Source organism: Paramisgurnus dabryanus, chromosome 19 (assembly GCF_030506205.2).
Source record: "Paramisgurnus dabryanus chromosome 19, PD_genome_1.1, whole genome shotgun sequence".
In the NCBI taxonomy this organism is placed as follows: Eukaryota; Metazoa; Chordata; class Actinopteri; order Cypriniformes; family Cobitidae; genus Paramisgurnus; species Paramisgurnus dabryanus.
The window spans coordinates 26322590-26337041 of record NC_133355.1 but is presented as its reverse complement, the minus strand read 5'-3'; the positions used below and the strand labels follow the sequence as shown (position 1 = coordinate 26337041).

The 14452-nt window shown below is 36.1% G+C and overlaps 2 protein-coding genes across 3 annotated transcripts in view; one reads left to right on the top strand and one right to left on the bottom strand.

Annotated features, from left to right (window-relative positions):
* Window positions 1–14452, bottom strand: part of ldlrap1a (low density lipoprotein receptor adaptor protein 1a) — a 112641-nt gene that overhangs the window by 23530 nt on the left and 74659 nt on the right. The gene's annotated exons all lie outside the window — the stretch shown is intronic.
* fndc5b (fibronectin type III domain containing 5b) overlaps window positions 13929–14452 on the top strand; it is a 30554-nt gene continuing 30030 nt past the window's right edge. For both annotated transcript variants that reach the window (XM_065294520.1, XM_065294518.1), the window contains exon 1: window positions 13929–14211. In XM_065294520.1, coding sequence (XP_065150592.1) covers window positions 14133–14211 — 79 coding nt within the window. In that variant the 5' untranslated portion in view covers window positions 13929–14132. The remainder of the gene's footprint in view (window positions 14212–14452) is intronic.

The window sequence follows — 14452 nt, the reverse complement described above, 5'->3', positions numbered from 1 at the left end:
TAAAGAAGATGCAAAAGTAAAAACAGATATAAAATTCTCATTTCTGTTTAAATTGGGGAAATTAGTTGTCACACTTTTTACAGCAGCGAATATCTCCTGGCTGTATATGTACAGATGTTTTGATGCCTGAAGAAGATCGAAAGATCGAAACGTTGTAATAAATCTTTTCTATTTTTGCAAGTGGATAGTGTGCGGGACCTCTCCTTTTTTATCAGTGTATATGTACTGTAAAATGTAAAAAAAAAAATTATGTGCCTTAGTAGATTTAACTAAATAAAATGACTATATAAAAAAATAGAATTCTTGTTTTTTAACCAGAATTTTAGTTAAAATAACATAAAAATATGAGTAATCTAAATATTTCTACACTGTATTTTTGCACTTACATTTTAAAGTTTAATCAACTCTGGTTTACTAGTCATTTCAACTATCTTGACAAGTGATGAGTTGCTGTAACTTATTTGTAACTTCAATTTAAAGTTGAATTTGCTTTAATTATGTCAACTTTATTTGATAAGTTACAGCAACTCATCACTAGTCAATACAGTTGCAATGACTTGAAAATGCTAGTTGATTAAGCTTAAACATTTAAGTGCAAAAAAATGTTTTACAATGTAAATGAACACATTGGGCCCTATTTTAACGATCTAAGCGCAAATGTTAAATGGGCGTGTCCGATTCCACTTGCTAATTTAATGATGGGAAAAATGGTTTATGCGCCAAGCACACAGCTTAAAGGGGTTGTTCATATTCTCCAAATGAGTAATGGGTGTGTTTTGTGCGTAACGTGCAATAAACCAATGAGAGTCTCAGCCCTCATCCCCTTTAAAATAGCAACGTGCCAACAATGTGCCTGATCACACCTCATTTTCAGACCAAAACGCCCATGGCCACAAAATTGGGCACAAATGCATTTGCTATTTAAACAACATTAAAAACAACGTTAGAAGTGCTAAACGTGACAATGATAATTGTGTCGGGTTGAAACTAGTTAAAGACACTTGCATTGCGCTGCATTGAGTAAATTCAACTTAATTTTTCCATGTATAATCAACTTAAATTTGGAAGAAGGAAATTAACTTAATAATTTTGTGTTGATAAACATAACATTCGTTTGTCCTACAATCCTACAACTATGTACCTTAATTTCTAACAGATGGTGTTATTCTGATTGGTGTCAAAGGTTATAAATCTCTTCCTGTTTGGTGTAATGAGTTTACTCCCTGACGAAGGCTTGTTTGCCGAAACGCATAGGAGTTTTTTAAGGTTTATTATGACCAAGCCGTATTAATAAAGGCTTTTTACTTTTTTAGAGAGTGCCTTGGAGTTTTTCGTTGGTTTTGCTATACTTCTATTCCCCTATCCAAAGAGCACCTCCATTTTTACATATTGTTTGAGTCCGGGCAGCGCTCCTTTGTTTTTTGATTTTTGAGATAACATTCGTTTGGTTGACATAACTAACTAGGCAGCAGAGTTGTAGTTCCCTTCATGCTTGGCATGAGACAGCATTTGGAGCGTAAAATTTTAAATTGTATCTGTTTTTAACTAAAAAGAAAGACTTGTTAGTGTTTAATGTTCATTAATCTTTGAGATTTAGAACAGTTTCTGTTTCTTCTTTGAGTTTTGTAGGTTACCATTGTTTAAAGGAGTGGTGCTTGTGTAGGTGACACAATGAAAATCATGATGTGTGTTAATTCACTCAATAAACAATAACTGTGCTAACGCCAGTACTGAGATCAGTCTCTTCTTACTTGCTCATCATAAAGTGTAATGTGGTACATAATAATAAATATGTAAAGAAAAGAGGTAATTTTGCATGATTAAATCATGTAGATTTTATCTCAAGAAGTAAGCCTTTATAAATATTTATTTATAATATTGTACCAAATTTTTTCTAAGTAAATATTACATATTTTTTACAGTGTAATTTTACTTAGATTTACTTAATTTCCATATGTGTAAATTTTACTTGAACAAATATTCGTGCAAAAACGTGCAAAATAAAAATGAAGTAAATTCTACTTGGCTTTTTTCAGTGCAGTTGAATCTGACATTATATATTTTATGAAACACAAAAATGCAAATAGCAAAAATATAGTATTTGGCCAACAAATAAATACATTTCCAGTATGAGACTATAAAACAACAGTTATATGACCCTGACTGTGAAATCCAGGCTAAAATCCCATAATCTAAATATGGGATTAGGAGACTCAAAGTTTAATTTTATTTATTGATTTTAATTTGATTTCTTACTAACAATATGTCAATATTAAACGCAACAATTTTTCACATTATTTAGGATGATATTATGTTAAAAACAGTAAAGCATCAGCCAACTAAAATTCATTGTCATCACATTTTTGAAGAGAAAATTCACAACAAATAACATTTTCATTTAAGAGGGATTTAAACCAGGTGTTTCAAACCCACTGTGACATTTTTACAAGCATTCATAGATGCATAGCACTGCATAAACTGCTAATGTGAATGTTTTGTAATCATTTCATTTATTATAAACTCTTTCCGTGAAAATCCCAAAAGACCAGCGACTGCCAACACACACGGACCAACCCGCCTGGCACCAACATTCATTCTGCAGTCAAAGTCACTTAGATCACATTCCTTCCCTTTTGTTACAGGCTTTTATGCATTCAGCCACTGTCGCCTGATTGGCTAATACAATATTTAATTTTTATTATTGAATTAATGTCAGTGCGTGCGCTTCAAATTGAGTCTTTGGAAAATAAGGTTTACAGTGTTGAATGGACGAGGGAAGAGAGTCAATTCTCTAAATCTCTCTATAGGGATGCTGGGCTGTGTACACAGTCTGAAACACACACACACACACACACACACGAACACACACACACACACACACACACACACACACACACACACACACACACACACACACACACACACACACACAAACACACACACACACACACACACAGTGTCCAGTGAGCTTGGCCAAGTGTCCTTTGCATGCTGTAGCACCCACTCACAAGCTGGGTAAATATTTACAGATCAAACGGAGATCTGTCTCCATACATGGAAGCTTCATCTGCCCAGCCATGGCTGCCAACGTTGCTGGGTAGAGCACAGTTTAAGCCTTTGATATGTATATGACATGTTTGGTCCTTTTAGAAACTGTGAGGAACCTATGTTCATGTTTCTTAATAAATAAAGCATTGCATTAGCAACGCAGATTGATCCCAAGGAAACACTCATACTGATAAAAGAATTGTATAGACTGAATATCATGTACAATAAGTCGCTTTGAGTCAAATGCATAAATGTAATCAAACGATTAATGTACTTGTGATTGTGTGCATGTATTCATAAATAATGCAGATGCAGTAAGTCATTAGAGGCTGCGCATTACGGAGACGACATTCTGTTCTGGTTGTTGTTATCAAGCTGAAGTGTCTTTATTGTTTTCTGTAACATAAGTACGTTTATTGTGTTCAGTCACAGGGGCACAGCAAGAATCTAAATTTGTATTCTGATCAGATTGTGGCATTATGCACTTGCACATAATGCTAATATAAATTGCTGGTTTATTCTCTGAAACTCTGAAAAGCCTTTGAAAATGTCAAGTCACATTTTTTGGGGTTTTACATTTTACTATGTTATGTTGCTTTTAAGCAGATTTTTGAACAGTCTGATGAAAGATAGACTAAAGTCTGATAAAAGGACGAGGTGCTCGAAACATCAGTCCTTTATTAAAAAGTTTCAGATTTTTCGATTTTTGGTGTGACGTCATTATATATATTTTGCTTTGTTTGTTTTCATTTTGAGCTTATTTGTGATTTTGTTTTGCCCGTATTCCCATAGTCTGTGTCACTGGAATTAGATTTCATTAGGAAAAAAAGACAGTGAACCTTTCTGACATGAAGTTTAATTATGAAATATAAGGATCACCGGGCCACCATTCAATATTTATAATACTCTTTGGAGCAGTCAATTAAATCCTCCAAAACGTGTGAGTTTCTCTAAAGTGCATGAATCATCTGAAGCACCTTCAGAAGGACCAGAAGAAAGAGATATATGAGGCCAGAGGGAAAAAGGAATTGGAAATTATTCATTTGCATGTGGAGAAAAGCTCCACCTTCTCTTATCAATTACTCCTCAACACTGCAGCCCATTAGTGATCCAGCATGCCCGTCTGCAACATAAAGGCACATGGCATTTTATAAACAGGTTCATTTTTTTTCTTAAAGATATTGTTAAACTGATATCAATATTCTGTACAAGGTCTAGAATCCATCCAAGCATAAAAAAACTTATACTGTTCCATCAAATGAAAAAAATAAATGAAACACAGCCCCAGTCTGCATAATCAGACTGAGCCGCACACTATAAAAAATGTCTTGGCTTAAAATTCAGTCCGGAAAAGTCATTTTAACTTACTATGTGTGATGAGTTGTTTTATTTTATATATGATTTGTTTATTCATTTGTAATTATAACTTATTATTATTATTACTTTGAGTTAAAGAGCTCAGATACAAAAGCTTGTCAATGCCACCTCCATCCAAAATGAGATAATAATATTGATTGAATGCTCTCTGCACATATTCAAATACTTTCACTTCAAATCTGCTTAATCCTGACCTCAGGCCATTCAGAAATACCACTTTGTTGTGAAAAAACTGCTAAACGCCACATCGATTTTTCAGCAAACTCCTCAAAGTGTCTGGAAGATGAATTTGACAACCCAGTATCACAAAATTACCCGTAGTCACGAAAATTTGTGAGTCTTTTGCGTGACACTGACACGGTTCTTCTGCCTTTTTGCGTGAACATGTCAAGCGTTTCTGTTTACCTGTCACTGTCACATATTTGTTACTCAACTGTTTTGTCCTATTTTTAAACTATTGACGATTCGGTTTAGGGTTAGATTTGGTGTTTGCCTTAGGATTAGGGCTGCAGCTATCGATTCTTTTTGTAATCGATTAATCTAGCACTGAATCGATCGATTAATCGAGTAATCGGATAAAAATTTTGTTTGTGTTTTTAAACAACCAAAACAAATAATGCATAACGAAAATGACGTGGCTGTAAAATGTTCAAGCATTTGGCTTTTATTTCTAAAAAAAAACAGAGGTATTTGGCTCCAAAAAATAAGCCTATTAATTTATTATTTATTATATTTATTTTATTTATTATTAAATTAAGTGCCAGTGCCAACAATTAAGCACTTTAATTTATTAATATGCATAACAGGTTTCATGCTGTAATCTAGCACTGACATCAAAGTAAATATCTGGTTTATGTACATTTCTACACCTGCAGCATTTACCATTAGGCTACTAACATGTAATATATCATTTCTGGGGTGAGCCTATTTGCTATGGTAACAACCTGTGTGTGTGCGCGCGCACGTGCACCTGTGTTTCTGTGTGCACGCGTGCTGTGTTTGAGGAAGAGTGATACCCCAGTCAGACGTTCAGTTGCTTCATTGCATTTTGGTACGGCAGAAAAACATACATTCCTTTTCAATAGAACGCTGCATTTGGTTTGCATCACTTGCATTGCGGTGCATTTAAGATTAAGAATCCGTTCGAAAAAAAAACGCGTTACGACATCACGTCCCGCTGTATACAGTGAATGCATGCTGAAATTATTGTTGCATGGCTACATAAAAGTTTAAGCATATGATGCATTGCGCGATCGGTCTGACTCGCGTGAGAGAGAATAACTTATGCTAAACTCCAATAAAACAGAGATTATTATAATGGAACAAAATATGTCAGATTACAAGTTGCCCATAAATGATTGCACTGTGGAGCCGTTTTTTGGTACACACACCTGTAAAGTGCATGCGTGTTTGTGAAGGGGTTCTTTTTTAAGCAATTGAACGTGAATACGAAAACATCAAAGCTAAACATCATATCTAGTCAAACCGCTACAAATACAGTATGGGATTAAAATCAGCGAAAGCTATGTTACCTTGTTTCATCGACGCTTGGTGAAACAGCAGTGGATGTTTTCAGTTCAGATGCTGAATGTAATGATAATGTAATTGATCCCAAACTTTAGACAGTCTCTCTCTGCCGTTTATGGACATCTTCGCTCCGCCATCGCGCCAACTAAATTCAAAATGTACCACGCGCTATGATGTGCTTCCTGAACATTGAACAACGGTCCGTGTGAATCAGATCTCGGCGTGTGTAGTGCGCGTCATAGGAATTTAACGAGGCTTCGAGGCAGAATTTTTGCCTCGAGGAATTTTTTGAATCGAGTAAATCGAGTAACTCGATGAATCGTTTCAGCCCTACTTAGGATGTCACTTTATGTGGGGGTACGTAAATATAAATTACTTAGAAAAAGTCACAAAGTTTTATATCTCTGAGAGGAAAGGAAACTTTTTTTTAACTAATGAAAAGTCGTTTGGGGTCATATAGACCCCAAGGACCGTTTGAGGGTTAAATACCAATAAAATGACTGAAGTGACATTTGTGAAGTAAGGCATTTCAATTACGTAAGGAATAATTGATGACGGGCTGTTGAATTATTCGAAAAAACAATTCACACCCAAGGTGGTAACGTGGCACAATGCAAAACGCCTACCATGGTTGCCACAGACTAAAGCATTGCTCTGGTGGTTATTTTAAGGCATTTGACAAGTTAGATGTGTGTTTATCGCAAATAATGTATTAGAATAAAGCATTAAACAGCCCCGTTGAATAATGACTAATAACATTTTCATTGCCATTAAAGTGAAATTACTGAACATAAACATAAGAGCCTGATTAAAAATTCTAATTGACAAGAAAACATGAAAGACGTGTTTCACTTCTAACACATCACATCACTTTTACAGTACCACTTATTCTGGGTCAAGTACTCCCCATAGACATACAGTCGTCTTCCAATTTGTTTTTATGTGCTGTTCAGGGTTGGGTTTACGGTCTCTGAAATAGAAAAAATTTAATCTGATATGTACAATAAAAGTACACTCAGAAATAATGTACAAATGCTGTCACTGGAATAATACCGTAATATGTATAGATATGTACCTTTGAGCTCCCAAAATGTTTGTTTGAGATATGATTATGTACCTTTGAGGAATTAGTGTGCACTCTTAAAGTGTACTTAATCAGTGATTAATATTGACTGAAAAAAAAACACAACCAAAGATTGTGAATGTGAAATCAATGATTGAAATCAAACAAATGCTCATAATCTTATCATTAGCATGGATTTAACTGACAGGATCACATTTATGCATTCTGAAATATAAGTAGGCGTAGCACTCAGTTTAACTGAAGCAGAGAGAGATCAGGTAGTAATGACCTCACGCTGTGAAAAACAAAGATCTGAAGTCATCCCTTAGGATCTGCTCCACTAAAGCTCCACAGAAATTCACCTTCACACCAATTTATAGACTGGTGTGTTTACAACCACTGCCCTGTGCAGAGACACTGTGCTCTGGTTTCTCTTTTATCTTTAAAATAGAGGAGAAATATAAAAACCTATAAACAGCAAAATAAAAAAGCATACAGTCAGCTTGAAAGAATAAATGTTGAACTATTCCTTTAAGAACGAGAAAGAGACAGCGAGTTTTCAGCTGGGCACCCAAGTGTAACGTAAGCCATATGGCCATTACATCAATGTGGCTGTCATCCTTCAAGTCCCCTAAAGGCATCTTTCAGCTCACTCGCATTCTGTGTACATTCATTCTCGCTGCTGTAAGAGAAACGTGTGTTGAAACACATCCAGTATCTACGGCAGACAGCACTTTTTACTGATAGTTCCCCTTACAATAACATCTATTGCCTGAGGGGACAATCTATTACCAAAAATCATGTTTCTTTCACAGATAACTGAGCAAGTCTTGCTCTTTCCCCCAAGCATTATTCGATCTCTTACTAATTTATTCATTTTTACTAAAGCATTTTAAAAAGAGATTTTTACCGAAATGCTAATTGTGTATCGATCTGCTTTTTCCATTTAAAAGCAATTTCCGCCTTGATCTAGTACTCAATAATCATTATACAGCAGCCGTAGGCAGAAGAAACTCTGGAATGTTACTGGTGTAAAAATGAATTGGCACATCCAGCTACATCAAATTTCTCTGGAGTCCACTGCCATGTGACCCAAGTCACCGAGCTTAACTGCTAACGGAGAACCAATATAACGGCTCATTCACAGGATGTTTTGACTGGGCATGTCAAGCGATAAAAGTAACCTTTTATTTGGATATGAGCTTTTTGACATTTTCTCTCATCTACACTTAAACTGAAACTCTAAACAAATATCAAAATGACCCCATGATTTACTCACCCACAAGAAGTCAGAGATACACAATGTCCATAATCTTTCAGACAAACACATTTGGAGTTATTGTCTTTGCTCTTCCAAGTTTAATGGGAGTAAACAGGGATCAGTGAACAACTTTTGACTTTAAACCCCAGTAAAGTGCATCCATCCTTCACAGAATTAATTCACATGGCTAAAAGGGGTTAATAAAGGTCCATATGTAACAATGTGATTTTATAATATTTCAAACTTAATAAACTATAATAACTAGCTTCCGGTTACGACGCCATCTACACGATTCACGAGAGTCAATGCACAACGTACCTATGGCAATGAACGCTCACGACGCTAAAACTCCTGCATGAATCATCCAAGATGGCTACACTACCGGAAGCTAGTTAATATAGTATTAATATAGCATAAAGGTGCTTCAGATGTACCGTATTTTCTTTTTTCATAGTTTGGCGGGTCCTGGAACTTCAGAGAAACCATTACCGTCTACAGCTGCTCCTGTATTTACGTTATTCAATGGATTCAGTGATGCGGAATGACTTTGGGACCTTTTTGAACTTGACTTGGCTTGTCGTGTTAATTTAGCCTATTTAGCCTCCCAGGTATGTTCTGTATGCTATTGTGTATCTTGTAAATAACTGTTTATGTTACTTTTACATGTACGGTAGTTTTAGTTCTTCTTAGTGGTGCTTAAATAGTTTTGATTTCGTTTCTATTTTTTAAAAATCATTACTTTTAGTTTTTATTTAGTTTTAGTGTAGTTTTAGTCTTAATAAAATAAACCTATGCTGGGTTGTTGTTAACCCAAACATTAGTTAAAACAACCCAGCATAGGTTTATTTATAACCCAACATGTGTTCTGTCTAATATTAACCCAGAATTGGGTTAAAAATAACGCAGCAGAATTAAGAGTGAGTCAGCACATCCTACTTGTACAAACTTATGTCTGCACAACATCTGAAAATCAAGGCAAAGTTTAATGTTCTGTCTACGAGTGTCAATTTCTGTACTAGAAGACATCCCTGTACAAACATAATATAATTATTTGTTGACTAAACCAATTGTTGATTATCCGTGAAAGCATATTATAGTATCTGATTAGTTAAGTGCATAGCAACCAAAAAACGTCTGCTTACACTGCCAAGCAAGCGGTAGGCGTTTTATTACTATAATAACCCTGGTACGGACACCTATTCAGCCTGCTGTTCTGTCTGATATTGTTTAGTTGAATAACTTGGCTTTCCAGATTAAATGTCTGTTCTTCGGCTTGGATTTGGTGAAATAATTTTCGAAAAAGTATAGTCCACTGCGACTTATTTATGTTTTTTCCTCTTCGAAACTTATTTTTGACTGATGCGACTTATACTCTGGAGCGACTTATGGTCCGGAAAATACGGTAAAGGTTCTTAATGGAACCATTTAGCAAGATGGTCTTTCTAAGGGTCCCCACACCTTTTTTACACCGTGGGCCAGTTTCAGGGTAAAACATGGAAGGGGGGTTGATGTGCGAGTAAGACTCTAGTTGCAGATACCTGCTCCATCACTTATTTTTAGTGCCTGTTAGTGCTGAAAATACTACTTTGCGAAATGTATAAAGTTTTAAATGAAAGTAAAGATCAAGAACCATCCATGAGGAAAGTAAATAATGACTTTATTTTAGTAGAAGTGTAAAAGCATATTTTGGTTTTTACTTTCATTGTTTCACGAGTTCGCCTGCCCATTCAGTCTTAATGGGGCCTATTATTAGAATTTTTTGAGATGTAAAATAAATATTTAGTGTCCCCAGTGTGCATATGTGAAGTTTTAGCTCAAAATACCCCTCATAGATAATTTGTTATAACATGTTAAAATTGCCACTTATAGGTTTGAGCAAAAGTGTGCCATTTTTGGGTGTGCACAATCCAATTCAAACAATAACAATGTCATTGATTAATGTCGCTCTGAAGCCGTGTGGAATGATGGGATTTGTTGTCTTTAACTCAACCGCTGATTAAGTGTTCAGATCAACAAAACTTTCCATAAATAAGCGAGTGGCCCGACAGAAGCTTTTACTTCTGCATTTGTCCATGACACTGTTGTTATGTGGTTTCTACGTCAGTAAAGGCGGTGACAAAGGGTTACGTGGATATTAACGTCATTGACAGGTGACTGCACTGCCCCCTTCAATGTTTAGAAGGGCAATTTTCTCATAATTTACAGGTAGTTGAAAACATTAAAGATATTGTTAGTAATCAGCTGGACAAAATATATACTGGACTAGTGTTTTTTTTTTTTTTTGGATATTTTACTGCAAATATTTTACAAATTGTACCTTTAATGCTAAACGAACTTGGCTTTCTGTGCTCGAAGGCAGCTCGAACCTAAGGTCGGGCTTGAGTCCCAAGTTTAATTAACAGAACTGCACAGAGAGAGAAAAAAATAGCAGGAAGAATTGAGCGGACACTTGGAGACTGCCGCTTATACAGTATGCTTTTAATGATGATGCACAGGACTAAATGTTAATTCCTCCCAAACCTACATTTAAAGTTTACCCATGGTTACTGCAACAAAGAGTTTATTTTCATCATGCTGCTGCTATTATGTAGCTATTATACACATTTTCCCAGGACATTTTTAGCACGATGGTTGGGGCACGAATGTTCTATGGCATCGTGAAGCACCTTTATTTTTAAGAGTGTGGCTGTCCATGATGTCCTAAATGGTTGTGATTGTGTCACACTGTGCAGATGAGGGTACTTGCAGAAAGGACTGAAGGTTTTGAGTGTGTGTTTTTGGGTCAGTTTAAAATTAAACCAGAATGGACAGGAAATGGATTAAGTGAATTGGATCAACCGGATCCGCCTCTCTGAACATCCATTAGACAAAAGATGCCAAAGCCCACCGCAGAAAGAACGTTTTTCAACTTTCGACTGCATAGCCGCAAGTTTCACCTTTGCGAAGGCTTGCATTTTTGATTAGTGTCTTTGCGTCACATCTCATTACAATACAAACATGCAGCCTTGCTGGAAGAGGTTTTGTGTTCACTCAGGGTTCCCACACCTTAGTTAACTTCAAATTCATGGACCTTTCATGGAATTTCCAGGTTCAATACCCTCAAATTCAAGGACTAAAAGTGGGGACACATTTCAAGTGAGAGCAAGGTTACACCGTGTTACCTTTTAAGATACATTGTTACAGTTCCCTTTCAAGGGAACTCGCGCTGCATCACTGCGGTGACACTTTGGGATGCCTCCACGGGTAAGTTTGTCTGAATGTGTATATCAAATTCAACCAATGGCAAGGCTTAACGACAAAGACAGGGTGACGCAAGAGCCAGGAAGTATATCGCTATGTGAAATATTGCCAAAGATGGCGTTACAGGGATGCAGTGAGAATGACAAGGGAGACGCAGCGTCTCGTTCCCTTCTCAAGGAAAAACAGTTACATACGTAACCCGAGACATTTTCATGTGTCAAACACAACTATGCAAAAAAGCATTTTTGTATGAATCAACATTCACACACAGAAGATATAAGCATTTAAAGTGAACCGTTTAGCACGTGTGCTTAATAAGTCTAGAATTTTTATGATATTATCCTACACTACACAGGGAATAATATGGATTTTTTTCCAGAAAACTTCTCGCATAAAATAGATTCAAATCTACAACATATATAGATTTTCAAAAACATCCCAGGGCCTTGAATTTTTCCCCTCAGATTCACAAACTTTCAAGGATTTCAAAGACCAGTGGGAACCCTGTTCACTGCAAAAATGACCTTCTTACTTTTTTTATTTTTGTCTTGTTTTCGGTAAAAATATCTAAAAATTCATAAATTAAGATGTATTTTCTTGATAAGCAAAATGACCTAGGAAAATAAGTCTAGTTTTTAGACATAAATATAAACTTTAAGTAAATTGCTTAAAAGCAAAACAAATCTGCCAATGGAATAAAAAATATTTTCTCGAAACAAGTTTACTTTTTCATAAACACTCAAGTCAAGATTTTTTTTTCATTTATTCCATTGGCAGATTTGTTTGCTTGTTTTGAGCACAAATTTGCTTAAATTTTATGTTGTTTGTCTAAAAACTAGACTTATTTTCCTAGTTCATTTTGCTCATCAAGAAAAAACATCTTAATTTAAGAATTATTAGATATTTTTACTGAAAACAAGACAAAAATACTAAGTAAGAAAGTCATTTTTGCAGTGTTGTGCCTGCTTAGGAAGATAAACAAATCAACAAAATGAAACAATCTACATAATATAGTCTCAATATTACTCAAATATGTTTATATCTCCAGAAGTCATAGATCGATCCTGTAACTTTATGATGTGTATTTGTACATAGACACAAATCCACAAGTGCACATATGCAAACAATAAAAAAGACAGAAGATAACATCATCTAATCTGGACTAATTCACACTCAGTAGCTGAAATGATTAAAGAATGTCCAAAATACTTTAACAGCGTTATCCTTCAGCTGTACCTGACTCAGGCAGTGGCACAAGAGAAAAAATGGACATGACGTTCCCAAACAGATGGCATCTTGGAACGACGTATGGGAACTTGTCGCCTCCAAATGTTATTTTCTCATCAAGTCATTAAAATTGGATTGTGTTGAAGTTGATCTTGAAATGAAGGTCAGCCAGATTGCAAGGTAAGAAGTCTTTAGAGAGCTGAGGTTTGACACATCCCATACATCACAATTGTGTTACACCTTATAAAAAAATACACTGCAGTGGTAAATGTCAGCACATCTTAAATTCAGGTGTATTTATATTTGGCCAACAGTACTATTCATTACAAAATTGCATTGTGATGACATGTTGTGTTATCCTGTGGACGGACCTTTCAGTATGCAGGGAGTATTTTTTGTCATCAGCATTTGCCAGAGGTACAGATGAGAGAAAGCAGAGCTGGAAAGACCCCCCAAATTTAGGAAACGTGGTGGTTCCCTTCAGTGAGCAACCAGGCAGGAGAGAGAGGGAGAGAGAGAGAGAGAGAGAGAGAGAGAGAGAGAGAGAGAGAGAGAGAGAGAGACTCGCTCTGCAGTATTGAGAGTAAATATGCTTTACATTTTGACCTCATTTGTGCTTATATTCCCCCATAATAGGATATACTGAAAAAGTCAATACATACTTTAGTTAAAGATGTAATTTACAGCTAGATGTGCTGTCCCAGGTATTGGTTATATATCAATGCAACAGAATAAAGAACGTAGAAGGGCAATTACAATGAGACAGGCGTCATAAAATGGGCGGGGCTTAGTAGCTATGCGTTCTCTCCTATTGGTTATGTGTGTTTTAATGATCTTTTTAAAAAAATAACCGACTGTGTATTTTCAACCACACGTATTTTTAATTATTTAGACAATTTATCCAGACGTTTTTTCTAGACAAAAAAATATATATATTTATTGCGGTTCAGCAGCATCAATCACAGCCTTTTATTTAGCCTATTTTTTACATATTGCTATGGAGGATTTCCGTCTGTGTCCAGGCAATTTTCCAAAAATATAATATGTAACCAAATATGTTTATAACGTGCACACATTCCTTAAATATCCAGAGATTTCCGTGCGGTTTTGTGTTTTTGAGCCGTAGAGCGCCCCCTTCAGGACAACACCTGTAGGTCTTTTTGAATAAAGCGGCATGCCGCCTGATGATCTTCGCGCAGTCCTCTCATGTCGACTTTCTGCGGCAGGTACGGAGTTTAGGTCCAGTGTCTCTCTCCACTGATGCGGGAATAACGACGGCAGCTGCTGGTGAATGTTAAACACACAGACGCCGACTTATAAGTTTAACGACCATCGCGAGTAAATGGGATTCAACGTCTTCCGTACAGAATGTGAAGATTTCCTTAAAGGATGCGGGGAATTACAGGCTCGTTTGCTGCGCTGTTATTCCTGCTTTTGGGTTTTGTCTCCGTCTCCTCGGTTGATGCCGGTAAGTTTGGGTGAATTTATTTGTTTTATCTGACTGACACATTGACATTGTTGCAATGGCCAGCGTTTGGCTTTTACCCACCGAGGACGAGATGTAAAAACAAATCAAACCCTCGTGCACTGTTTTTGTATGAATGGATAAACATTTTGTTTTATATGTTTATATAAAATCCGATCTGACACGTTGATGTTGCGGGTAAGGGATGAATAAATGATGCGCTGCTACCTGTTCAGCCTCCATT